This window comes from Styela clava, chromosome 2, assembly GCF_964204865.1.
Source record: "Styela clava chromosome 2, kaStyClav1.hap1.2, whole genome shotgun sequence".
NCBI classification, from domain to species: domain Eukaryota; kingdom Metazoa; phylum Chordata; class Ascidiacea; order Stolidobranchia; family Styelidae; genus Styela; species Styela clava.
The window spans coordinates 20,527,676-20,551,518 of NC_135251.1; the positions used below are offsets into that span (position 1 = coordinate 20,527,676).

A 23,843-nucleotide genomic window follows, 5' to 3' on the forward strand; every position below is an offset into this window, starting at 1 on the left:
CTAACAGGCAGACGGTGACGATTTGGTGCTCACAGGTTAGCGGTAGTGGGCTAGTTTATCATCACGGACGTATTGACTAGAATGCGGGAAAAGCTGGACAGTGCCGTAACATTCCATTCTTCAATATTTCGTTTGCAGCCTAAAGTAAAATATGTTACCGGTCAGCCGGTACCGGTACCGTACTTTGTTCTGAATTTTGGTGCAGTTCGTTCTCAATTCTCATCCAACTGATTATTCATGAATTATTTATACTGGTATTATATTTTTTAGTTTCTGACCGATAGAAGCATAGGCTCTTATCATACCTACCTGACTAATAAACTTTTATTAACAAATAGTTTGTATAAAAATCAACATGACCACTAGAATTGCTTCTCATGCTGGAAGTTGGTATGTCAGTTCTAGAGAAGATCTTGATCGACAGCTAGTTGGATGGCTAAATAATGCCCAAAAAGTGGGAAATCAAATTCGTGCAATTATTTCACCTCATGCTGGATATTCTTATTGTGGTTCCTCTGCAGCACATGCTTACAGACAAATTGAACATGAAAATATAAAACGGATATTTATTCTAGGACCATCGCATCATGTTTATCTTCCTGGATGCGCTTTATCTTCTGTACAAAAGTATGAAACACCTTTGTATTCTTTGACAATAGATCAAGCAATATATGCAGAATTGAAACAAACTAACAAATTCACCTCGATGACAAAGCAAGTCGATGAAGATGAGCACAGTATTGAAATGCAACTTCCTTATATTGCAAAAGTTATGGAAAAATGCAAAGATAAATTCACAATTGTGCCTGTGCTAGTTGGAGGTCTTGATAGAGACGCCGAGAAGCTATATGGCGAAATCTTCAGCAGTTATTTGGCCGATCCACAAAATTTATTTGTGATCTCTTCTGACTTTTGTCACTGGGGTCAACGCTTTAAATACACATACTTTGATGAAAAATATGGAGAAATATACAAGTCTATTGAACATTTGGATAAAATGGGAATGAAATTCATTGAGGAGCTGGATGCAACAAAATTCCATAAATATCTTAAGCAATACGGTAATACAATATGTGGACGTCATCCAATTGGTGTATTGCTCAATGCAGTCGAAGCGTTGCAAAATCAATCACAACCAAAATTCACATTTAAATTTCTCGATTATAAACAATCTAGCAAATGTAAGCACCAGAGAGACAGCTCAGTAAGTTATGCTGCTGGGGTGTTGGAAAATGTATGAATTCTGCTTGTGGACATGCTGTCCGGCAAAAATGTCATCTATTTGTTCTGCTATGATTTATGCATTGCATGTAGCACGCCCTATTATTAGTAAAGCTTGGATAACACATTTTTAGGTAATGAAATTTAATTTTATCATTGACAGACCAGCTCAGTTTTAATTTCACTTGTGATGTATATGTGTAATGTTCGATGTTGTGCTTTGTATCCCTTTTTGTAATAATATTATGTACTTGGTATGAAATGACTTTATATGTAGCTTATGTCAGAAATTTACCGTAGTTGCCAGTTGTTTATATGTTGGTTTTGTCAAATAAGCCCTCTTCAGCCAACATAGGAAACTTCTGTATTCAAATTATATGGATGGAGTTTCATTTGTATTTCAGACTTATTAATTCAGTTTATTTCTTCAATAAGATACATGAATGTCATAACTCATAAAACTACAATTTTTATCATCCACATACATATTTTTCGAATAGCATTAATTTCTACTTTAATCCAAACCAATATCCTTTGGGCATCCCCAGATAGTGGATCCAATTAAAAAAAACTTCACAAGAAGTTGGGCTATTATTGGACATTACATTATAATTTCACCAACTGCCATGGTCTACTCATAAATATATAAATTCAGTGCAGATTTATGTTTTCTTAAATGAATTTCATTGACAGTTGTATGATAGATCCTATTTGGTAAATCCTTATTGTCACATAAACGAACAATCGGAACCGTATGTCATTCCATAAACAGCCACGCCAATTCATTTGGTTGGAGTATTGGAAGAAGTACTACAGATTCCCAAAGTGGAAGAAACCTGGCATAAAATATTATCTGAACGATAACCATTGAAATTTGCACTTATATTCCCCAAGAACGTGTAGTACAGGACAAAATTTGACAAAAAAATACACAGAGCAAATAGATGAAATCAATCCAGATTATTGCACATTTACACAAAAAGTAAAAAGATTACAGCAAAGGCTAATGCATTTCTCCCACGGAATTAACGTAATCTTGATAAACTCTGTAGTTGGTCAGCAGGGTTGTAGGATATTGGGTACAGCAGGCTACACTTTTTTCATATATTTGTCGAGACTGTCGACCTACTGTGGGCGGTTCAACATGATAAATGCTGTCTTGGCTGAAGACCGAATTGGGAATGAATTTATTATGAATGTCCTCAACAGCAATATACCGTCGGTACAAATTCAGGTCCTTCCTTGAAGGAGTCCACGATATTTTATCCCCATATGATTCTCTAGGTGAAAACTCATCTAGAGGGTTAATGGGGTCAGATGGAACAGGATATTTCAACATTGATTTGGTTGCAACGTTGACAATGTCATCAGCGGTATATCGCACTTCTAGAACCGAATCATCATCAGAAGATGAACTTTGATCTAGAGAACTCTGTGATGACAAGCTATCTGATACTTTATTCTGGTTCTTGATTTCCTGCCATTTGTCAGCTCTCAAAGCAAAGGGACTAATATTGTTGTAACCATTAGCTAAACATCCCGTCATTGAGTCAACTATGGTCAGACCAAATAGGTCATCAAATGAAGTTAATTCCCCAGTCCTGCAAAATTGAAGAAACATAGATGATAACAAAGTAATGTTTCATTATTTTATATATCCATGACAAAACTTAAATACCACCACCACTTAATGAATTTAGGTTATTTTGCCCAAATCTTCACCTCTAATTTCGCAACTTCTGGACATAAACCTAGCCAGCTTTATGGCGACACAGTATTTTGAAAACACTGGTCTACGAAGGGGCAATATGATTAAGCCTTTCCATTAGTTGGTTATCTGATAAGAATCATACATATTATGCTATGCAAAAAAATGGTATCCATTACTAACCTGTAAAATTCATTAAACCAATCAACTTTTGAATCACTAGCTGTGAAATATTTCATTTCCGTCATATGATTCTTCAAACAATTGGCAGTTTGAAATGACGTCACGAAATCTAACGGCAATGGTAACACTGATCGTAAAGCAGAATTCAGCCACATAGTGTAATTATTGTTTTCGAATGATGCCAAGATATCATCCCCAACATTGTGAAGATAAACATCTGTAGATAAATCCCACTGTGGGCAGTCGTGCTCTTCTGGTCTGTAGATACCAAGAAACAGGTTGATTGCAGACTGTTTGTATGTATCGGAGAATGTATTGCTGTAGTAACGAGAAAGTGTTGTCACAATATCTCTGGAATGAGATGCTAATACTGCAGTCTGTCGGTATGACTGGATGGTATGTACCAGTTGAGATCCACCATATTGCAGAGCTATTATGTCTCCATGTTCCTCAAACAGCTCCTCGAATAATCTTGTGGCATCAGTGTCAAACTCTATTTCAGGAGTTTGGAGCAATCCAAGAGAAAACAGCTGATATGCTAGAGCACATTTCGATGATATAAACTGTGCAGAGTTTGTGCGATCTAAACAGTCAACACAATTTGATCGAACAACGCCAGTTTGTAGTCGAAATGGTCCAAATTTCACCCCTTTCAACTCAGCCCACTTTGGATTTTTATTCAAAGTGTGTTGGAAAAGTTGCATATTGCTCTGAAAGAAACCAGTACGCTGTAAATCAGTTTCTGCTATCATTGCCAGTTTTACCAGAACATCAGACTTGGTTGAATGAGATAGATTTGCCATATCCAGAGTTTGATAGATAATTTGCTGGTCAACTGGCAAAAATAGGTTTAAGTAATCAATCGCTGATTTGAATGCTTTGCCAAGCTGACTTTCGTGGGTCCTCCTCTCGTGTTTTCTTACTAAATTAAGCACAATAATGGGTGATCCATAACGATGGTATAGTTGGGAGAAATGTTTTCCTGTAACTTGTGCATAAGGATTTGACATTGCTATAGTAATCGGGGGTTTTGCTGGCACAACACTTGCGGTAATATCTTGAAACCAATGCACAGGTACACTGCCTCTATGCTGAATATATGCAGTATAATGTCCTTTTAGAAAAGATGTCACTGTTGCTGAATGTACAATTTGTTCAGTTTCCACCTCATTGGCAATATCCCCATGAATATTACATCCTCTTTTCAAAAATCTAGTACCAGCAAAACAACTCGATCGTCTAGCAATTAGAGTCACATAAACAGGCTTTCCATAAACATTAATCTTTATCTGCCCAAGAAAACCATGGATGACATCTACTGTCCAATCAGAAGCTATGTGACTTAGTGATTTCGGTATGGGTTCTTTCAAAAAACTGTTCCATATATATCTTTTGCATGGGGTTGCTTCTATGCACATTGCCAATTTTTGAACATTATTTTTAGTTTCTTTACCGTTACTACTGGCTCCATCCTCTTCAGCAGACTCTTCATAATGCCAAGATTCTGGGGTAGACCCGCTCGCAGTACTCGTATCAGCATCCAAAAGATTATCTTCATTATCAGAACTGTTAATATTTGTACAAGCATACTGGAAGGTTACATTTTGTTGGAGACTATTGCTTAAATCATAACTATTACTGTAGTAGAAGTTGCTGGATAAATCCACCATTTGAAAGCTTTTCAAATATCTTGATTCGTCCGGATGACTTATGCGAGCATTGCTGTTTGGTATATATATCATAGAAGTATCTTCAACTTTAAATATTCTGTGGCCACCTAATTCTGCTGCGACTGAGCGCTTTGTGACCAATATCATATAATAACCTTCCAAAAAACGAACGAATCCTATAATTCCAAATGCTGTCAATGTTTGCACAAGGCCTCTTTGTCTCCATGACGACTGACGTCTCCCCCAATTTCCAGCATGTAATCGCTCTATAATCTCTTTTACTTGCGGCAAGGTGTACTCAGCTTTGTCTTCTTCTATTACAAGATTTTTTGGTTCACTTCTATCTATTTTCAAAACTTTGAATTTTGTTTCAGCATTGTTTGAACCGATAACAAAATATTTTGTATGAGTTTTATAAATCTGTAGCAGTTGAATCCAGTTTATTTTGAAATGACATGAATGGTTTCCAGTAGACGATTGGTTTGTCATAATGCAGTGGTTACAATTCAATAATGAAATGACAAATATGCTATGTTAGTATCTGCAACCCAATGACGATGATACCGTAACTAGTTTATCACTTACATACTGCAGTACTGTTGTTATTTGTTTATAAAGAAAATAAAAACAGCAAATTTCAGTGAAATTGAGAAATATCGTGTGGAATTATGGAAACAAGTTGCCACATTTAGTATAAGCAATAAATAGTCTATAAACTTATAATATTATTGGAAGCGATTTTAATCTTCCTGAACCCAAAGTTTTTTTAATAACAAACCAACAATGTAGATATTCAATAAGTGAATAAAATAAAAATAAATAGAAACATATATTATGCACAATAAAGTAAACAAACATATAACTTATATTATTCACGCTGCCACGTGCATTATTTCGTGATGATCCATAATATATATTTGTTGATTTCGCCATACATTCGTAAGTGGTCTAGTTTATTTTAAATTATTAAGTATGGGAAACAACATTTATAGGTCATAAGCTATTGCATATCATGTCAAGTTCCTTTACATAGCCCAAAGTTTTAACCATCTTTCTGAAGGCAGCTCTTAATATGTAAGCTAAATTTCGGAATGATCATTTAGTAGTCAGCATAACAGGTAGACCAGGGATGGCGAACCATTGACCACCGAGTCACACCCAGATACAAATTCATTCAAAAAACAAAGTGACAATCCTGTAATAAAAATTGATAATAATGCCGGCTTCAGCTCATATAATACCGTAATGCGTAATGCACTATAACAACTACGGTACCGGTACTATAATAAACCAGTACGGTATGCTACAGTTACATACAACGTTAATGAAATAACAATTCAACTTATCTGTTCACGGTGAAAGGAGACGCGAAGAACCGATGTTGGTTACAGAGCATATTTACACAAATGAATATAGACACGAAAATATAAAGATATGCAATGTCACCAAAATGTAAATACAGTACCAGTACTGTAATTGAAAGGGAAGTAATTTACATCCGCTAGGTTGCGCAACACGAAAATGTTATTTTTTGCTAACGTTTTCCGCGTATGCAGATGTGCGTATTGAACTGGAAAATGTATGTTGAAAAATAATTATAAAACATTTGAATCTATTTATGTCATCAATTTCATTTTTCGAATGTATTGATATTATACTGTTATTTTAGATACCGTATAATATTTGGAGTCTTTTTCTTACACTGACCACACGAGGTGGCATACGACGAATCATAATAACGTACAAATACATGCGAATTTATTGTATTTTCTCCTTTATGCGACGTTTATTGGCGCGTTTCGCTCCGAACCAGGCTCGAAACAAGCAGCAACTGATATCTTACCATATGTGAGAAATTACTTTTATTTGGAATGACCGGGAACTCTTCCGTTCTAAATTTGTTTTAGCAACGATTGAAAAGGCGCCAAAATTCGGTTAGACCGGAGTGCTGCAATTTGTCAAAATATTAATAAGAACGCGGTCAAGACTGCAAGACAGCAATAGCGTATCGCACGGTACCGGTACCGGTACGCGTATTACTTATTACTCAAAGCCCATATATACCTCTTATACTTACTGACTTATAATCATTGTTTATTTAGCATACTCCCATACCAGTACTGCTATAGGGTAAATTAACTTTTAACCTGTTTGGACAAATCATCTTGGCAAATACATTAATGGAACACTATGCAGCTATCTGCTATGGTTTAACTTACTGACTTAACTGGAAATAATGCATGTCTGCATGTAAGGGAATGATTCTGTTGTTAAGTGTAAATGGTTTAATGTAGACTAGGTCTATATCGCTATTATTTCAGTATTTGTTATTTTTTCCTTATGTATTTGTACTACCATATTTGGGCCATTCCAAGCAAAAGTTGAATTCCATCAATTTTTTTAAGTCTAGTGAAAGTAATTTTTTGTATTTTTTTTAAATCAAATGACATTGGAATTTTATTGAACTGCATTCCTTTCACCGAAAAAGTTGAAATTTCACCCAGGTTTTGATGGTTTTAAAAATGGCCTAAAATGTAGAAATTTTGGTATAATTGACATATTTTGTGATGATTCCTGTTTTGATTGTGTGATACAGTTATTTCATATGGTCTAAATGGACTCATTGAATTTAAGTTAATAAAGTTTAAATGGTTGCAGTGCTGTAGGACATTTCTTCACCCTTTTAACGATTTATTACCATAATTTTGAGAGATGATAGAGGCCGCTGTTCCGAAGTGGAAAAATGTCCTGTGGTGTCACATACAATATCCACATTATTGGCATGGATTTACACTGTTACATTAGGGGAATTGAGCAACACATAGAGGGGTCCTTCAGCTACTGCACCAGAAAATATTATGGGCTCCTGCTGTACCAACGCAAAAATTTACAGCACAACATAATGTACTGTTAATGCATGGTGGATTTACCGTCCTGTAGTGTCACACTATATTTTACTATATTTTTTATATCCACTAAGAATGGGTGTGTCTCTTGGGTTGAACTTTTGTTGAATTTTTTTCCATATTCAATAAAGCAACTGATTGGACAATGAAACAAAACATGTAGCTGAAAATGTAAAAATATATTGCATCTAACAACATGAAAATTTTCTGAAATTGTCCTGTAGTGTCTCTTGGAATAGCCCATTTATGTAGCCTATTGCTTCATTAAAAATCATTGCTTTTTCATTAAATATCAGTTTATTATACTAACTCTTGGTCTGATTCTTATGCTCAGCTATTTAATATGCAACTATTAAAAAAATATATGTGGACTATATATTTTGAATAATCTGCCCTTGTATGATAGTAATTATTGTCATTAGTGCCCAATTGCAGCATTCAAAAAATGGACCTTTTCCATTTACTCCCACCCTGACTAATATCCATAATTCATTTCATTTTTTGTTTGATAATGCTGCAAATTTTTAGGATTTAGTCGATTAATGGTGAATGCATTGATAAAGATGAATGGGCCCCATAAAAAAAATAGTATCCAAATATTGAGGCGCAGTTCTTACCACTTTATGGCAGCTCCTGCCACAAACGAACCGCGGCAGCTCTTGCAATGGTTTTATAGCGCTTTTCAGTAATCAGTATTAACGGTATATTCACAAATTAATGTACCAGATTTTAATTGATCATGCGGAATTATATCTACTCAAACCCTAACCCCAAATCCATCAAAACTGTATCCATAAGAAAAACGTTCCAACTCACCCAATATTTTTCACCATAAGGGACAGCCCTTTCTTTACGACCCACCTGCCGTGGTTATGGCAGCAAAATTTTACCTGCCATTGGTTTTCAATTTGCTGCCGGGGTAACGGCAACCTGTCATTGGTTTGTGGCAGCTAAAAAGTCAGTCGCCATAGGTTTGGCCGTAGCGGCCATGGTATGGAAAAACCGCCATGGTTTTGCGGAAGCTGCAGGCGCAACAAAATACTTAAAACTGCACTTGCAAATATTAGTGGGGGTGGGTTCATTTTTTTCACATATTCACATTTTTTTTTTACTTTATGTCATCTGACATTATGTTTTAAATATTAAATTATTAATATTCATCCGTCCACCAAATGACAGAATTATGTGATAGATTATTCTTCAATATACTGATATACTTGCTCTGTATATCATCACCTTTTGCCCTATGATACAACTACAAGATATACATCTGACCAACTTACAGTTACAGTAATCACCAAATTGTTTTATCAATTACAGTATACAAATATTATCATGGTTCGAGTATTAATTGTTGGGGCAGGTTTAACTGGTGCACTTTGTGCTCATATGTTACGAAGGCACCTTCCAACACAACTTCAATGTCAGATTGTTGTTTGGGAAAAATCTCGCGGAGTTGGTGGAAGAATGTCTTTGTCAAGACCATCTGAAATGGAAGACTGTTCTGCTGAACTTGGTGCCCAATATGTTGAACAGCATACCAAGTATATTGAACAACATAAATATTTTTATAATGAATTATTGGAATCTGGAATACTGAAACCCCTTGAAGGCAAAATTGATGGTTTTCGTGAAGGGATAAGTGAGAATTTTACTTGTGGTGGCGGTTTAAATATGATGGCAAAACATTTTTTTGCCAAATCTTTGGTAGAAACCTGTTTTAACGTTAGACTGGACAGTCTGAGACTTACTAGCGATGACCAAGAAGCAAGTTGGAATGTATGGGAGGCTGCAACAACCAGTGGAAAGCATGATCACTTTGATGCAGTTTTTCTGACAATGCCTATACCCCAGATTTTAGGAATTGAAGGTATTACAGACAATTTGCAGAAGCAGCAAATTTCAGATCTTGAAGGGGCAAGTTATTCCTCCAGATTTGCAGTGGGGTTGTTCTATGAACCTGGTGCTTATAATATCGATCTCCCCTATGTTGCTAAATTTGTTGTCGATAATGAAGTTATCTGTTTCATATCTGTTGATCAAAAGAAAAGAGGAATCGAAAGGTGAGAGAAAATATGATTTCTGATTGCTTTTTCATGTGCTTATGCGGTGATGGATGTTGCCAAGAGTCTGCGAGTGATACAATTGTTTCTAAATTATGGATGACATGGCTTTTATTAATAAGTCCAAAAAACATCTTGTATGGAATATTTTAGTGTTTTTGTGGTGATATTCGAGTATTGAATTTGAATTGGCCATCCCTGTTTTTATGTGCGTAAATCACTAAATCAAACTATTTTTTTCAGAGATGTAGTTAACACATAAATTTATAAAGTCGGGGCCCAGTGATGAAATCTTTTTTATAACTTGGAAATGATTTCTGGAGTATGATTGGGTCTATTTTTCTAGTGCAATATTTATTTAAAATTTGCATTTCTCCCAAGGGATGCATTTTCTTGTCTTGCTTCATAAACAAGTCTTGTTTTTCATGCTACCTTTGATTATATTCAACTATCATGTAAACTTATTTTTTATGGTGTCATCCTTTTGTGCTTCAATTTTTTGTTAATCTTTTTAATACTAGCATTTATATTTTTGAAGGAAAACTCAATCTATTGTTGTTCATACTTCTGCACCATTTGGAAAATCACATTTAGAAGAAGACGCTGAAAAAGTTGGCCCACTCATCATTGAGGAACTTAAAAAAATTATCCCTGATCTTCCAGAACCTACCTATGTCAAATATCACAAATGGAGATATTCTCAAGTCACCAAAGCAACTGAATCTTCTTATGGATGCTTGGTACCAAGAAATAAACCTTTGCTGGTATTGGCAGGAGATGGTTTTACTCACTCTAACTTTGATGGATGTGTTCAATCTGCTATAGTTGTTGAAAAGGAAATTTCGAAATGGCTTTCAAGTAGTGTACTGTAACCTATTTACAAGCAAATTTACAATTACTTAATTAAGATAAAAAGTGCATTTCTGTGCTTTTTCCTTTACATGAAAGATACGGTATTCATGTACAGACCAGTGGTTTTTTAATCGGGATTCCTCGGAAGTTGGCAGAACCCTAGTACAGCCCGGGGGTTACGCAAGTTCACATTACCTATTTGCAACTATTATTTTCTCCACTAAAGTTCATTTTGATTAACAGTATTTCGTTCGCTCTTATTATATTTATAGTTAATACAATTTAGACAATAAAAGACAGGGTTCCTCCAAGTTTAATAAAAACCACAGGCACAACCCTTTCTGGTTAGCTCTTCAAATATTTTGTGCACTTATTATGCTTTGCTGTTTCATGCTTTTATGTGACTTCACTAAAAACTTACCATATCTTTCGTTAACTTAATAATGACTGATCACAAATTTTCCCATTTTCAGGGATATAGCGCTATAAATAATTTAACAAAAATGGCTGAAAAACCAGAAGATTTGAACCTTCCTAATGCAGTCATAGCGAGAATCATGAAAGAAGCTCTTCCTGAAGGAGTGATCGTTTCAAAAGAAGCAAGAGCAGCAATATCAAAAGCAGCCAGTGTTTTTGTTCTTTATTGTACTTCTTGTGCTAATAACTCTGCAATGCAACAAAAGCGTAAAACTTTGAAAGACATTGATGTCCTATCAGCAGTTGAAGAAATGGATTTTGAAGGCTTTATACCAAGCTTAAAACAAAGTCTTGATGCATTCAAGGCCGAACAGAAGGAAAAGAAAGAAGCATCTGAAAAAAGGAAAAAATTAATAAAAGAAGCTCAATCTGTAGATGTAGAGAATGAACCCGTGACTGAAACTGTTGTTGTTGAATAATTCTTTATTATAATAGTACTCAAATTTCTGGCGCATTAAACTTGATTCCAGTTATTCTCGGAGACTTGCAGACTTGAGTGAGATCTTGTTTTAGTTTCCAGCCATGTGGTGCGCCTGCAAACTCATCAGAAAATCCCAATTCTACAACGTGAGAGTGCCTAGGAGAATAAAATTATATTCTGATTTAGTGACTGTGCATCCTGGTATCAATAACTAACAAATTAGTTTTTGTAGAATGACTCCCAATTGTAAACTACAAGTTCATTTATGTGATAAATGTACTATCTTGTTATTATACTTTGATTTTGTTTGTTTATAACAGGGATGTCCGAATCCATTTTTCAAATTAATTATATTTAGTATTTCCAGTTCTCCAAAAATTATCGTTTGGGTATTGGAAGTCCTCAAACTTTTGATGTTTAAATACTCTTTATCCTTACTATTGCGTACTTCCAAATTTTCTCCTAATGTGTTCTTCGTTGAACGTGACACAATTATGTATACATTTAATATTTGAAAAGATATTTTAATGTGTATTTGAAAAGTGAATTTTTCTGACCATCCTTGTTATGTTCGATCAAACTATATTATATTGGTAGTATGTATGTTGCAAACCTGCCCACCTTTCTCATTTCGTCACACTGCCCTGAAGCAATTATTGCACCTACTGCCTTTTTATCAATACCAGTAAATAATGTTGATCGATATACAATTTACTTGAAAAGTTTTTTTCTCACCTTTTTTAGATTATTTCATAGAGATTGTTCAAATATAATGGAAGGTAAGATATACTTCAGATCTCGTTCTGGTATTCAATCTTTGAAACATGTAGCATATACCTCTGATGAAATCGGAGTTAAATATCATCAACAACTCTTAGGAACAAGACATCTTGCTATCAAGAAGAATGCTAAGCTCCAAAGAGAAAATCAAAGAAATAATAAAGATTGTCAAAGCGATGTACAAACTTTATATGAAATTTGCATGGCATTGATTGTCAATAATTTAGACCATGTAGATTCTTTCTATGGTTTGCCTTCATTGATTGGTGAACAGATATTTGATGAAGCTTTGGAGAGTGATCGATTTACCAACAAAGAATTTGATGTTACCAAACTTAGATTGAGTATTTTCATGGACGCATATGGTAATGAGATGTTTCAAAGACTGAATTTAAGTGGACAGACGATGTTCTTGGCACAACATATTGATGAAATTTCGCTATTTTTATCTTATCTTCACTCTGTGAGACTGTCAAACTGTGGCATCGGCGATTCACATGAAATTTTGTTTGAGTTGGGTAAATTACCACAGCTAGAGTGTCTGTGTCTTGATGGAAATGTAATTGGTGATATTGGTATCAATAATTTACTTCAATTACGCAGGAGAAATCAACAAGGTCTCAATAATCTACAATATTTAAACTTATCTGATAATAAGAAAATTAGTGCTTCATCTTTGTTTAATTTGGGTCTTTTACCATCTTTGGAGGCACTATTAATATCATCGAGTGTTAAAACTGTTAAAACCAGCAAGTTTGGAAAGTTTTCAATGCGATGCAAAAATGGTGCAAATCATATCAAAGGCCTCAATTTAAACAAATTTGGCAATAAGAATATTGAAGGATGGGGATGTAAATTATTTGATAAATGGCTCTCAAATTTTGATATTGCTGAGAAAGAAAGACTTGTAAAGATGAAAAAAATGAAAGAAAATTTTAGTGGTTTTTACAAAACTATAAAAACGAATAATTGTCCTTTACAACATTCTGTTCAAACTACGTCAGTTATGAATGACAGGGAACCTTCAATTCTACTTTGTTTGTGTGAATATAGATCTTCCCCGAGACCATTAATAATTACCAAAAAGAGAAAATTTGTTATTGAAGATATTGCTAGTATAAATTTAGCGAAATCAAAAAGAGCTAAATTTGAAGAATTTGACAAACATCTATCAAACACTCCTACTGAAGATCAGGATCTGTTGAAACTCTATGGATAACATTTAGATTTCAGTGACTGTCAAATACCCACTCTGCTTCTGTTCTGTCATCCTGATTATTTTTTACTCAGTCTCACCCGTTTACAGTCAGTGTACTTACTAGACAAAAAAAATTTGCTCAAAGTTTTTTGAACGAACCTGAGTTATATGAAATTCACTACCTCGTAGCTGTTTTCTTGATCATTTTGATTGACATGAATTACTTTGAGTCCTGCACCAATCGGTATTCACCAGTGTCGCAGTGTGCCATTCTGCACTATAATTCCTCTTTTTGCTTTGAGATCCATTCCCTCTATTTCTAAGTGGGTTTGTGTAAACCTGGCTGAGCAAATTTCTCTGAAAAAAGGGACAATGATATGGATACGTACATCAAGAGATTAATTTATGTCAACCTTTGGTATTAGAAAATTCTTTCATTTTTTCCAGGCATATGGTGATGAGTGCTACTGAGTACACTGTTCATTCGTAAGCCCCACAATGGGGTTACTTCGCTTTTTGAATAGTTGCTTTTGTTTTGAATGAAAATAATAACCATATAAGATATATGTTACAACAACAACATTTTTTAGATTTTTAATTTAGCTTCAATTAACGATGGCACAAAGTACAGATACAAAAGTGAAAGCATTTTTCAAGTTACTTACTGAAGATCTCAGATTTGAGGATTCTGTCAAGATATCTTCAGCCAAAATACAACGATTGCTTGAGGTGAGAAATATAGATTACGTTGAATTAATAGGAATGAAGCTCGTTTTTGTTTCCTTGGTATTAATTTCAGGGTCGGAGAAGCCGAGGCATTATGTTAAAGCAGGAACTGGAGCTAATTGTACTATAATAGATAGAGAGCCTGAGCTACCAAATTTAATGATCTTAGCTAACGTAATTATTCATTCGTATCAATGATTTTCTTGTAATTCTACAAATAATCGGATCTACCTTTTTTTTTCAAATTCATTTTCTAATATTAATTTCAAATTTAAATTTGCATATTTTAAGGTTTAATTTATATATATGATATCATCATTCCTATTCCGAGAATTTGCTTTTGGGCTGATGTACCATGGTAGTCGAGGTGGTCATGCCCAAACCACGATGGCTATAGAGATTCGAGGTTTGAAGTTTGAGCCACTGTTTGAATATACTGGAGCTGCAGCCATTGCGAGTTTAAACCAGTTCCCCAGCCCTGATTCATTTGTGTGACCTCTGGTCCTAAGATATACCGGTCAATGATGACCGGTATGACCGCTTAAATGATGATTCTTATTTCTTTTCTTAGAACCCGGCTACTGGACCTTTCCTGTCAGAGTTTATTCAAACTGTTACTAAAGATAATATACTTACACCGACGGAGCTAGAACAATATAATATAATCAAGACCCAAGGAAGGACAAAAGTTGGTGATGAATTGCAGAAAGCGATTAATCAACATGAAGAATTAAACGCAGGTAGTTTACAGTTGATTTTACACTTTTTTTAGGTTGTGTTTTATATCTCCGTCACTGAAAGATTGGAAAAATTTACTTTGATGCAGTATTTTTACAGAGGAATTTACGAAGCCGATGGGAAATTTGAATACATTTCGAAGTGGTTACATTCGAATAAAGGCAGTTAAGGATTGAAAAAATAATTTAAAATATACTGAAATTTCTAATTTCGAAGTTAGATCGTAACAACTAGTGGTCCAGCCGGAAAACCTAGGTTTTCAAGCGTCTTGAGGGTCCAAAAGCCTTTCAAGCTCCGAAAAATTGCTATGTATGATATGAAAAAATGCCCCTTTTTAACATTCCAAAAAGGGGAGCTAAGTCCATGATTTTTTGTTGTATTTATTCGATACTACAATCTCAGCAGACTCATTTTGTATTCAATTTAGCTTACATTGCTCAAAATAAGGAATTGGAGCTTAAAATGAAGAATGCCAGACTGAAGAAAAAGAGATTAGAATACGAGTTAGCACAAATGAATGAAATGAAAAAACAACAACAAAAACGCTTAGATGGAAATTTAAGTTTGAAGAAACAATCCGCTCAGACACTTCGAGATGACAAAAATGAAAATATATCAACCAGTGAGCAGGTACTTGTTAATTGTTCTTAATGTTTTTTAATAAAATGTAAATACTGTATTTAACAGACCATGGGGTGCACTGGGTTAAAAGGCGCACAGTTAATAAACTGCTTAGGTTGGGGTTTTGTTCATACTCAACAGTTATTGCAGAGTGTCGGTTTACCATACAAAGCTCATTAAACAAAAAGCTCAATAATTTTCACAGTTATTGTATTTTGTTCAAAGAAAACGTAAAACGGCGATTTGTTTATTAAATGATAGTACACTTCACTAGTTTTAAGTGTGGGCAATGAAGCATTACCTGCTCCTTACACTGGCGCACTGGCTTATATGTCTCATGATCCATTTTTTTTGAAAAGAATATTCAAAATGCGCCTTGCGGTCCGTAAAATACTGTAGTGAAACTAAAATTTATCACACACTGCTAAAATGATCTTATTTGTATAGTTATCTTCACTTATCTTCTTACAGATTTCAGAAACAGTGAATAGTCTTGACGCTACTTTTCAAAGTTTATGTGGTATAGTTGAGGTAAGAATATGATATTCAATGTTTAGATTATTAAATATCTTTTATGAATAATGGTAACCCAGCCGTCTCATGCCATGGACGTATTTGATGGTTTGCCTTAAGTTTGCGGGTCTCTTTCAAAATCAATTGATATTTTTACGTACAAGTGGCATGAATAAAATAGTGTCAGACATCAATTCACTTGATTGAATAACACTATGAATAATTCTTTGAGGAAAATGACCCGTTCGTTCATGTAAATTAGATTTTGAGTTTATGAAATTGTCCTTGATTCGCCATCTTTCGCAGTGGCGAATGGCTAGTATTTTTTTTTTGCTATTTGGTTTTTACATTTTGCATACAAAGCTCTTATATTTCTCAAAATCCAACTGTGGGCCCCGAGGGGTCCATGGACCCCCATTGTTGGGAACCACTGTTCTATGGTATTTAGATAAATGTTCACGTTTTCAGAAAGTTGATGGGAAAAGTTATCTTCTCTCACAAGTTGATTTGCAAGACTTGATAATTGCAGAAGAGAAATATAATTCTCAGCTGACAAACTTTGTGAAAAAACAATTTTTTGAGGTATGATGATGACGAGCACAGTAGTGGTAGTTTTTCTATTTTTATTGACATTGTGTACCATATTTTATGAACCCTAAAGTGCACTTTGAATCATCTCAATCGTCTTGTAAGCTTGTGCCCTTAATGTTTAGATCAGGACATCAGGTAGTACTGTATGCTTCATTGCCTACAATACCTACAAGAAAATTCAGTACCAGTACCCGATGCACGTCATGTATGAATGAAAACCCAATCTAAGCAATTTGTTGACAGTGTGTCTTATGACCAGTGCGCACTATGGCCCGTGAAATAAAGTATTTACCACAGTGATTCAATGTTAGACGTAGCAAAATTTGAGAATAACCCAGAATTAGATAATTTAGATGAAAAGTTACCAAATATGTGAGTGTTGCTGCTCGTTAACCAGTATTGGTTTCTCATCCCTCCCTTCAAGCTAAAATACCATATTCAAAATCCTTCACTATTTTGTTTGCATAAAGTGTATTTTCTGTATGGTGAAAAAATTAAATACTGATTATCCAGAGATGCAACCAAATTTTAGAATAAATCAGAATAGATAATTTACATACACATTACCACATTTTTTCAATCATTGTTTTACATCATTCATCAATTTTTGTCTGCATTTTTCAGATATTTGATTCCAATAATCATATTGTTTTATTTTTTATTTTTTGCTGCTGCACAATTTGGGTATTGTCAATTTATAGTTATTTATTTTAAGATATCACAAACAATTGCTGAAGATTTGAATGAACAAGAAAATTGTCATAAACTTCATTCTCTCAATGATGAAAATTTATTTGCAAGTGAGAGTGAAGAAATTAAACATACAATTGCTAATGCAGTGAGAAGAGCAAGACATGGGTGAGAGGTGTTTTTCCCATATTGTTTTAATTAAAATTTTAAATTACATTACGAAATGATATTCTAATGAAAAATTGAATAAATGGAAATTAAATTGATAGTCATTGTTTTAATTAAAATTTTAAATTACATTACGAAATGGTACTTTTACGAAAAATTGAATAAATGGAAATTAAATTACCGTAATAGTCATTGTTTTGATTAAAATTTAAAATTACATTCAGAAATGGTATTTTTACGAAAAATTGAATAAATGGAAATTAAATTAATAGTCATTGTTTTAATTAAAATTTGAAATTACATTCAGAAATAGTATTTTTACGAAAAATTGAATAAATGGAAATTAAATTGATAGTCATTGTTTTAATTAAAATTTAAAATTACATTCAGAAATGGTATTTTTACGAAAAATTGAATGAATGGAAATTAAATTGATAGTTAACTGAAAATGTATAAGCTTTTTGCTAACCAGGATATCTATTATCTACCCAATTCATTACCCCCCTGGATGAAGTGGTGGGCATGGGATTTGAACCCAAGATTTTAACTTGCGACACCATTATGGTTAAGCCCAACGCTTTTACCACAAGGCCACCAAGCCCACTACAAGCAGATGATTGAACACAATGTATACAGTTTATTCGAATAAAAAACTCTATTTTGCATCTCTCGCAGATATCCGGATCGTGAAAAGAAATTAATATCTGTTCAAGCACAAGAATCAGCTGCTCAAACTGCACTGTCATTTCTTCATCAGAAACGAACTGAGATACAACAAAATCATCCTCAAATTACTGCTGAAGATCTTAGGTATGGTACCATCATATATAATTACAGTGGCTTTTGCTCCATTTCTAGATGTGGGACAAGTGTGCCCCAGAAATTTGTAATTTTCGATATAGGAAATCCATTGATGAGACTGAGTAAAACAAAAGAAATAAAGTGACTTCTGCGCCATTTCTAGTTGTAGGACGACAAAAATGCTCTATAAATTTTCTAATTTTCTTTATAGAGAATCCATTGATGAGACCGTGAGTAAAACAAAAGAAGTAAAGGAAGAAGTTCACAAGCTTTCTCATGTTCAAATTCCAAACCTAATATCGGAGGGAACTCCTTTACAAACCACTCATTTATTAACAGGAGATTATCGGAGAAAATGGATTCGACAACAATATTTCATAGAAAAACAGCAAAAGGTGAACTGCTATTAATTAGTCTATGGTTCGCTGCTTCAGTCAATGGGCTAACATTCTTAAATTTTTCTTCATTTAGAAGAAAAAGTATTTTTAGTGTCAATGTATTTTCATACTTGCACGAGTTGCTTCTCACCTCCATAATTTAGTGAAATTGGGATATACATCATCTGATATCCAAATAACAGTTTAGGGCAAAGTTAGAAAATTACCAAGATTGTTTGATGTGGTCTTGTCTAAAAAATTAACTGAAAGGGATAGCGCGGGCAGACATATTTTGGACCTCCAGAAGTATGCGCACCAAGATGGCGCACAACATGAACATAGTATGTGGGTGCCGGTTAGGATTCAGTTTGTGCGACATCTTGGTGCGCATACTTCTGGAGCACCCATTTTTTTATACAACATATATTCACGCCTTTGCTTTGAATGAGGCCCCAGCTGATACTGATATGTAATGAGCTATCATTACTTGGAAGCACCGGAATCTTTCTGGTTTGGCATTGCTTACCCAATTTATTACACCCTGATGGGGGTAGGGGCTATATGGGGCAGCTGCCCCAGGCAGCATGTTCTAGGGGGCAGCAAATCCATGCTGTAGAGTCTTTTGTGACTGATTGTGGTGATGATTACTCCCACTAATGTGATCTGGTCTGGTCATTGCATGATTTAGCGTAATAATACAAACATTTCACTCTTACTTGACCTTTTATATCGCCTCGACCTTTTATAACTGCTAATCCATTGTTGACTAAAATAAGATGAACATAGTCTATATTTTCAAAATACTGAAATTTAATTGAACCTAAACAAAAGTTTTTAGGAAATATTTAGAATATATTACTAATACTGTACCCAACATATTTTATTCACTAAGCACTCAGCCTGTCGATTAAGTAAGAAGGATCCATGTTTCATCCATGCATAGTTCAACATTGCTTTTCTATTATCTACACAGGTAATATCACTTTTACAACAACAGCAAGCTAGATTAGATCTACTTTGGAAATTATTGTTGGTTGAGGAAGTAGGACATGAGAAAACTGGAGAACAGGTTGATGTTGTTCTCAATCATTTGCAGGCTATGTTAAATGAAGGAATGGCTGAATCTGAATGGTATGAACATATGATACAAATATCCTTGCAATATTACTGATTTATAGCTTTAACTATTTGTTAACTGCTCTTAAATTGTTCTGTTTTTTCGAATTATTAATAGGTGATCCTTTGAGCTATATTAGGTCTCACTTATTTCCTCTATATTATAAATCATCATTGTCTCTATCAGTGGTAACTCGTAACATTTGTAGTTCCTTGCTTTTCAATAAAAATACCTAGTTCTGCGGTAAACTTGTTCCCATCAGTTATTTTATGCATCATGTTTAAAAATAAAAAGTCAGAAATGAAAGCAAAAAAATAAACAAATGACAGTCTTATTAATGTAGTCATACCGAGGGTATGTGGTAAGGACATTTGCTTGTGGTCCCCAGAGACACCATCTCTGTGACCCCCATGTGGGCCAGAGGGATGGATTCAACAAGAATTCCTTCGTTCCTTCTGAAATGACTTGCCGTGCATGCACTTTGACTTACAGAGCTTTTTGAAAAAAAATTCTTTTTATATTTCTGGACCTTTTTTATCAAGCTTGTCGTGTTTTTTTTTGTTGTCACAGGTTTGAAAAAAATCAGCAAGGAAAGGTAGATACAACAACTAAGAGCGTTTTCAATGAAAATGATAAGTTAGCAATTTCAACTCACAAAATGTTAGGTAGGTTGAGTACATTATTTTGCTGTTGTAATGTAATCAAACTTGTCATCAAGGTTCACATATTTGGGTCCAAAATCACACATAACTGTAAGGGAGCTCGAGCTTAAAAGTTTTTTCCTGTATAACTTTTATATGCATATAAACAGTATTTCTTTTCTTAGACCAGAGGTTTTTCTCCTTTTTCATTTTCCTATATTCCTAAAGAGAATTTGTCACATTTCTCATTATTGTTGTATCCTTTATGTAGGGGTGGGATTTCCGGGAATTAGCGCAGGTAGCAGTTTGACAAAGTCATTATAATCAGCATAGGTAAAATATAAATCCTGACAAAATATTACACAATTCTATGATGTAACTTATGAGTATACCCAGTGAAGATTAAAGTTCATTTGGTCAAGCTCCCAAGATTGTAGAGACAAGGGTTCAGCTCTGTTTTCTTGTTGGAACTACACTCGTATATCTGCATTTACCAGAGTTGGCATGTCAAAATTTTGAGCAAAATTTCTATAAGTGTGGAAGTCACCATCAAATCTGAAATTTGGCAAAAATTGCAAATTTGTTTATTGTTAATCAAGAGTCAATTTTCTTGTTCCACAGTCGCCCTCATACGCTCATGAAATTGGTAGTGAAGGTTGTCTTGTTTTTAATTTTTATATAAATACATTCAGGTATTGAAGAAGCTGGTTCAATTGATCCTGATTCCACCATATTTCATCCTTTCAATACTTTGTCAGATGCTTCTCATAATTTGTATAAATGCCTCAATGATTTACGAAAAGTTTCCAATATGTCTCCCGGTTCTCATCCAGAAGAGGTTGTTTTGAATGATATGTGAGTTGTTGCAGGTCTTGAACATAGTTTTTTTTTTGTACAATAATTTAATAGGACATAGCTTGCACAATTTACCATATTTTGTGGACCATAAGGGCAGGCACTCTTTAATACGTTTTTTTCTTCTAAAAACTTGATCGTGTCCTTTATAAGCCTAATGTTTGGATCAAAGCTTTATTGCTCACTCTTAAAATCATTAACAGAAGGGGTTGTGCCTTATGTATGGACAAAACCCCGATCTGAGCAATTTATTGATTGATCAATTTATAGATAGAACCACCTGGTCTACCAATGCCAAAAATTGAGTCAAATGTATATTTAAGGGTGGTGGTTATGAAATGAAGTCATTCTTTATAACTATTGTACCAGAGAGTTTGCCCTAAAAATTTCCATATATTAATTTTCCAATCGTACTGAACCAGGCGAATGAGATGAAATTCGCTTTTATTTTGTAACATTAGTCATCTTATTGTAGTATAACACCTAATCTTAAACATATTTCTAAGGTCTGACGCGATGTCAAATTGCAAGAGTTTGCTACAAACACAGAACAGCCAGCATGATAGTGGTGATCATGATAATGTGGTTCTTACTCCGGATGAGGTCACTGAAATGACAAATCATATACAAAGTGAATTTCAGAACTTGTCAGGAATAGTTACACGTTGCACAAAAGAGGTATGCATTCAGTTTCTAGCATTTTTCTTTAATCGCAATGCTCTGGAAAAATTATTAGCACCAATGAAGTATAAAATAAGTTGAATTTCATCCCTTTGTTCATCTTTAACATAGCAATATGCTATCCATTGTCGGAATGCAGCTTTTGATGCATGTCTTCATTGCGGTTCTATTTTCTGAATTGTTTTAGATTGATCAGAAGAAAAACTTCTTGCAATACAATGAAAGAGCAGCCAAAATGCGTACTTTGTGGATAGATTTCCACTTGAACCCAAGCAAATTACCCAAGTTGGACGTGGAGGATTGATAATCATTCGGTTTGCTCTTCTTGCAATTTATTACGGTTTTGTTTAGTAAAATTTCAATCATTGTCTGTTTTCAAAAATAATATTCGTTTCAGTTTTTCATTTTTCTCAAAATTTTACATATAATATTGTATTCCTTATATTTTTTGCAAATAAAAACGACTTTTCAATTGCGAAGTTTTCTTATTTGCAAACGAACAGTGCATAGAGACCTAAATTTGGCTGGGCAGATTTTGCAATTTGCACAAGATCCACAGTGTCGAGTTTTTCGAAACATCTATTTATTTTATAGCTATTGATGAGTTGTTCATGGGAAAACTTGGTGGCGTTCCGATTATGATAGCCTGAAGTATATGGAGTTGTGAAACTTTAAATATTTAAGTCTTTGGCTATGAGAATATGACATTGTTTACTTGAAATAGGTGCTCCAAAGACGCAGCAAAGTTTATTGTTTGTGTTGTATACAGGGCCGGGTTTTAAGTAGCATTAGTTAAATGTTTAGTATTTCGCCAAACCTTCAATGATGTTAAAAAGCGTCGGTAGTTATACGTTTAAATAGCGTTTCACCATAACTTCAACACTGTTATGAATGTTCCGTGCCGTACGTTTGTTACGTAAAACAGTAAGAGTCGTCAGACCAACACGATTTATTTCAGTAAACACTGAATCGCCATTGTTCGGTGATAGCCCCTTTCCTTTGGTGCCTCAAGCACATGCCCATTTTGCTTAATGATTAATCCCGCCCTGGTTGTATGGAATTAGGCAAACTTGAAGATGAAGCAAATGCTATTGCAGCCGCATGCAGAAATGATTGCTATCAATAGAATATTTTTTTTAAAAGTATTCTTTATTTCCTTGAAAGCGTTTTGGTGTTTTATTTACCTTATTTCACTCAGCAAACTGAATCAGCGGACATTGTGGGTGTCGCTGCATAAAGACCTTTTGAGGTCCCTCGCGACTCTCCTGTCACAGAATTGTTAAGTTTGTTTCCCTTTGTTAATTGTAAAGTTTTTTCCTGTGATAGATTATTATTGTGTTGACGAATAAAAGACTGATATTCGCTAATTTTTAGTTACGTGCTTGTGTTTAACTTTGTTCTCATTAAGACCACATAAGCTCGGCGATGTGGCGCATCGTGTTAAGCTCTAGAAATACGCTCGCCACCGCATCTCTAATTACCCCTGCGTGGGTTCGCAGGTTGAAATCCCGTGGGTGATATTTATGTGCGAGAGGATCGCTGGACTTCTTTTTTGAGGGTGCCGCTACTCGATAACCAATGTTGTATTTCTGCGTCTCCACTCACTCTGAAACCATAATTTAGTGCTTGTGCAGCGTGATTTCAATATGGCGCGGTGGTGTGGCTCATCGTGCTAAGCGTTAGGAATATGCTCGCCACCGCGTGGTTTGTCATATGGTTAATCCGTCTTATCGGCTTTCCTCTCCCGGGGATAAATATGTAAATCCTATCCTATTACTGATTAACTGGCTTAACTTTAGGATGAATCAATTTTTTTACGACTTCAACTCGAATTTGGGTAATTTG

The 23,843-nt window shown here is 34.6% G+C and overlaps 6 protein-coding genes across 7 annotated transcripts; 5 read left to right on the top strand and 1 right to left on the bottom strand.

The window, feature by feature from the left end:
- Nucleotides 1-251: 251 nt before the first annotated feature.
- Nucleotides 252-1,483, top strand: LOC120335628 (protein MEMO1-like). The gene has a single exon (XM_039403169.2). It carries the CDS (start codon nucleotides 356-358, stop codon nucleotides 1,238-1,240), a length of 885 nt encoding a protein of 294 aa, XP_039259103.2. The 5' UTR covers nucleotides 252-355; the 3' UTR covers nucleotides 1,241-1,483.
- A 681-nt stretch (nucleotides 1,484-2,164) lies between these two features.
- On the bottom strand, nucleotides 2,165-6,015 carry LOC120335627 (polyphosphoinositide phosphatase-like). Its single transcript, XM_039403168.2, has 2 exons — nucleotides 3,113-6,015; nucleotides 2,165-2,822 (listed from the first exon to the last, which is right to left on the bottom strand). Exons 1-2 carry the CDS (start codon nucleotides 5,269-5,271, stop codon nucleotides 2,225-2,227), a joined length of 2,757 nt encoding a protein of 918 aa, XP_039259102.2. The 5' UTR covers nucleotides 5,272-6,015; the 3' UTR covers nucleotides 2,165-2,224.
- Nucleotides 6,016-9,004: 2,989 nt separating this feature from the next.
- Nucleotides 9,005-11,219, top strand: LOC120335617 (renalase-like). Of its 2 annotated transcripts, XM_039403151.2 has the most exons (3): nucleotides 9,005-9,751; nucleotides 10,290-10,609; nucleotides 11,077-11,219. In XM_039403151.2, exons 1-3 carry the CDS (start codon nucleotides 9,024-9,026, stop codon nucleotides 11,082-11,084), a joined length of 1,056 nt encoding a protein of 351 aa, XP_039259085.2. In that variant the 5' UTR covers nucleotides 9,005-9,023; the 3' UTR covers nucleotides 11,085-11,219. The 2 variants fall into 2 exon arrangements, with proteins under 2 accessions (XP_039259085.2, XP_039259084.2); XM_039403150.2 differs by lacking the exon at nucleotides 11,077-11,219 and having other exon boundaries at nucleotides 10,290-11,069.
- On the top strand, nucleotides 11,107-11,499 carry LOC120335391 (DNA polymerase epsilon subunit 3-like). The gene has a single exon (XM_039402888.2). It carries the CDS (start codon nucleotides 11,107-11,109, stop codon nucleotides 11,497-11,499), a length of 393 nt encoding a protein of 130 aa, XP_039258822.1.
- On the top strand, nucleotides 11,500-14,070 carry LOC120335618 (leucine-rich repeat-containing protein 42-like). Its single transcript, XM_039403152.2, has one exon. It carries the CDS (start codon nucleotides 12,100-12,102, stop codon nucleotides 13,498-13,500), a length of 1,401 nt encoding a protein of 466 aa, XP_039259086.2. The 5' UTR covers nucleotides 11,500-12,099; the 3' UTR covers nucleotides 13,501-14,070.
- LOC120335616 (HAUS augmin-like complex subunit 3) lies at nucleotides 14,070-22,473 on the top strand. The gene is made up of 13 exons (XM_039403148.2): nucleotides 14,070-14,208; nucleotides 14,777-14,945; nucleotides 15,371-15,573; nucleotides 16,036-16,095; nucleotides 16,546-16,659; nucleotides 17,384-17,526; nucleotides 18,202-18,336; nucleotides 18,539-18,722; nucleotides 19,678-19,835; nucleotides 20,392-20,486; nucleotides 21,155-21,317; nucleotides 21,824-21,995; nucleotides 22,186-22,473. The coding sequence occupies exons 1-13, from the start codon at nucleotides 14,095-14,097 to the stop codon at nucleotides 22,300-22,302; spliced, it is 1,827 nt and encodes a 608-aa protein (XP_039259082.2). The 5' UTR covers nucleotides 14,070-14,094; the 3' UTR covers nucleotides 22,303-22,473.
- The last annotated feature ends 1,370 nt before the right edge of the window (nucleotides 22,474-23,843 follow it).

What these genes read in the sequence shown, in the direction of transcription:
- LOC120335628 (XM_039403169.2), top strand. Translation starts at nt 356, where the DNA reads ATGACCACTAGAATTGCTTCTCATGCTGGAAGTTGGTATGTCAGTTCT.
- LOC120335627 (XM_039403168.2), bottom strand. Translation starts at nt 5,271, where the DNA reads ATGACAAACCAATCGTCTACTGGAAACCATTCATGTCATTTCAAAATA. An exon ending in TGGTTTAATGAATTTTACAG is followed by an intron (nt 2,823 to 3,112) that starts GTTAGTAATGGA and finishes TCAATTTTGCAG; the next exon opens with GACTGGGGAATTAACTTCAT.
- LOC120335617 (XM_039403150.2), top strand. Translation starts at nt 9,024, where the DNA reads ATGGTTCGAGTATTAATTGTTGGGGCAGGTTTAACTGGTGCACTTTGT. An exon ending in AAGAAAAGAGGAATCGAAAG is followed by an intron (nt 9,752 to 10,289) that starts GTGAGAGAAAAT and finishes ATATTTTTGAAG; the next exon opens with GAAAACTCAATCTATTGTTG.
- LOC120335391 (XM_039402888.2), top strand. Translation starts at nt 11,107, where the DNA reads ATGGCTGAAAAACCAGAAGATTTGAACCTTCCTAATGCAGTCATAGCG.
- LOC120335618 (XM_039403152.2), top strand. Translation starts at nt 12,100, where the DNA reads ATGTATGTTGCAAACCTGCCCACCTTTCTCATTTCGTCACACTGCCCT.
- LOC120335616 (XM_039403148.2), top strand. Translation starts at nt 14,095, where the DNA reads ATGGCACAAAGTACAGATACAAAAGTGAAAGCATTTTTCAAGTTACTT. An exon ending in ATTACTGCTGAAGATCTTAG is followed by an intron (nt 18,337 to 18,538) that starts GTATGGTACCAT and finishes TTTTCTTTATAG; the next exon opens with AGAATCCATTGATGAGACCG. An exon ending in TCATAGAAAAACAGCAAAAG is followed by an intron (nt 18,723 to 19,677) that starts GTGAACTGCTAT and finishes TTATCTACACAG; the next exon opens with GTAATATCACTTTTACAACA.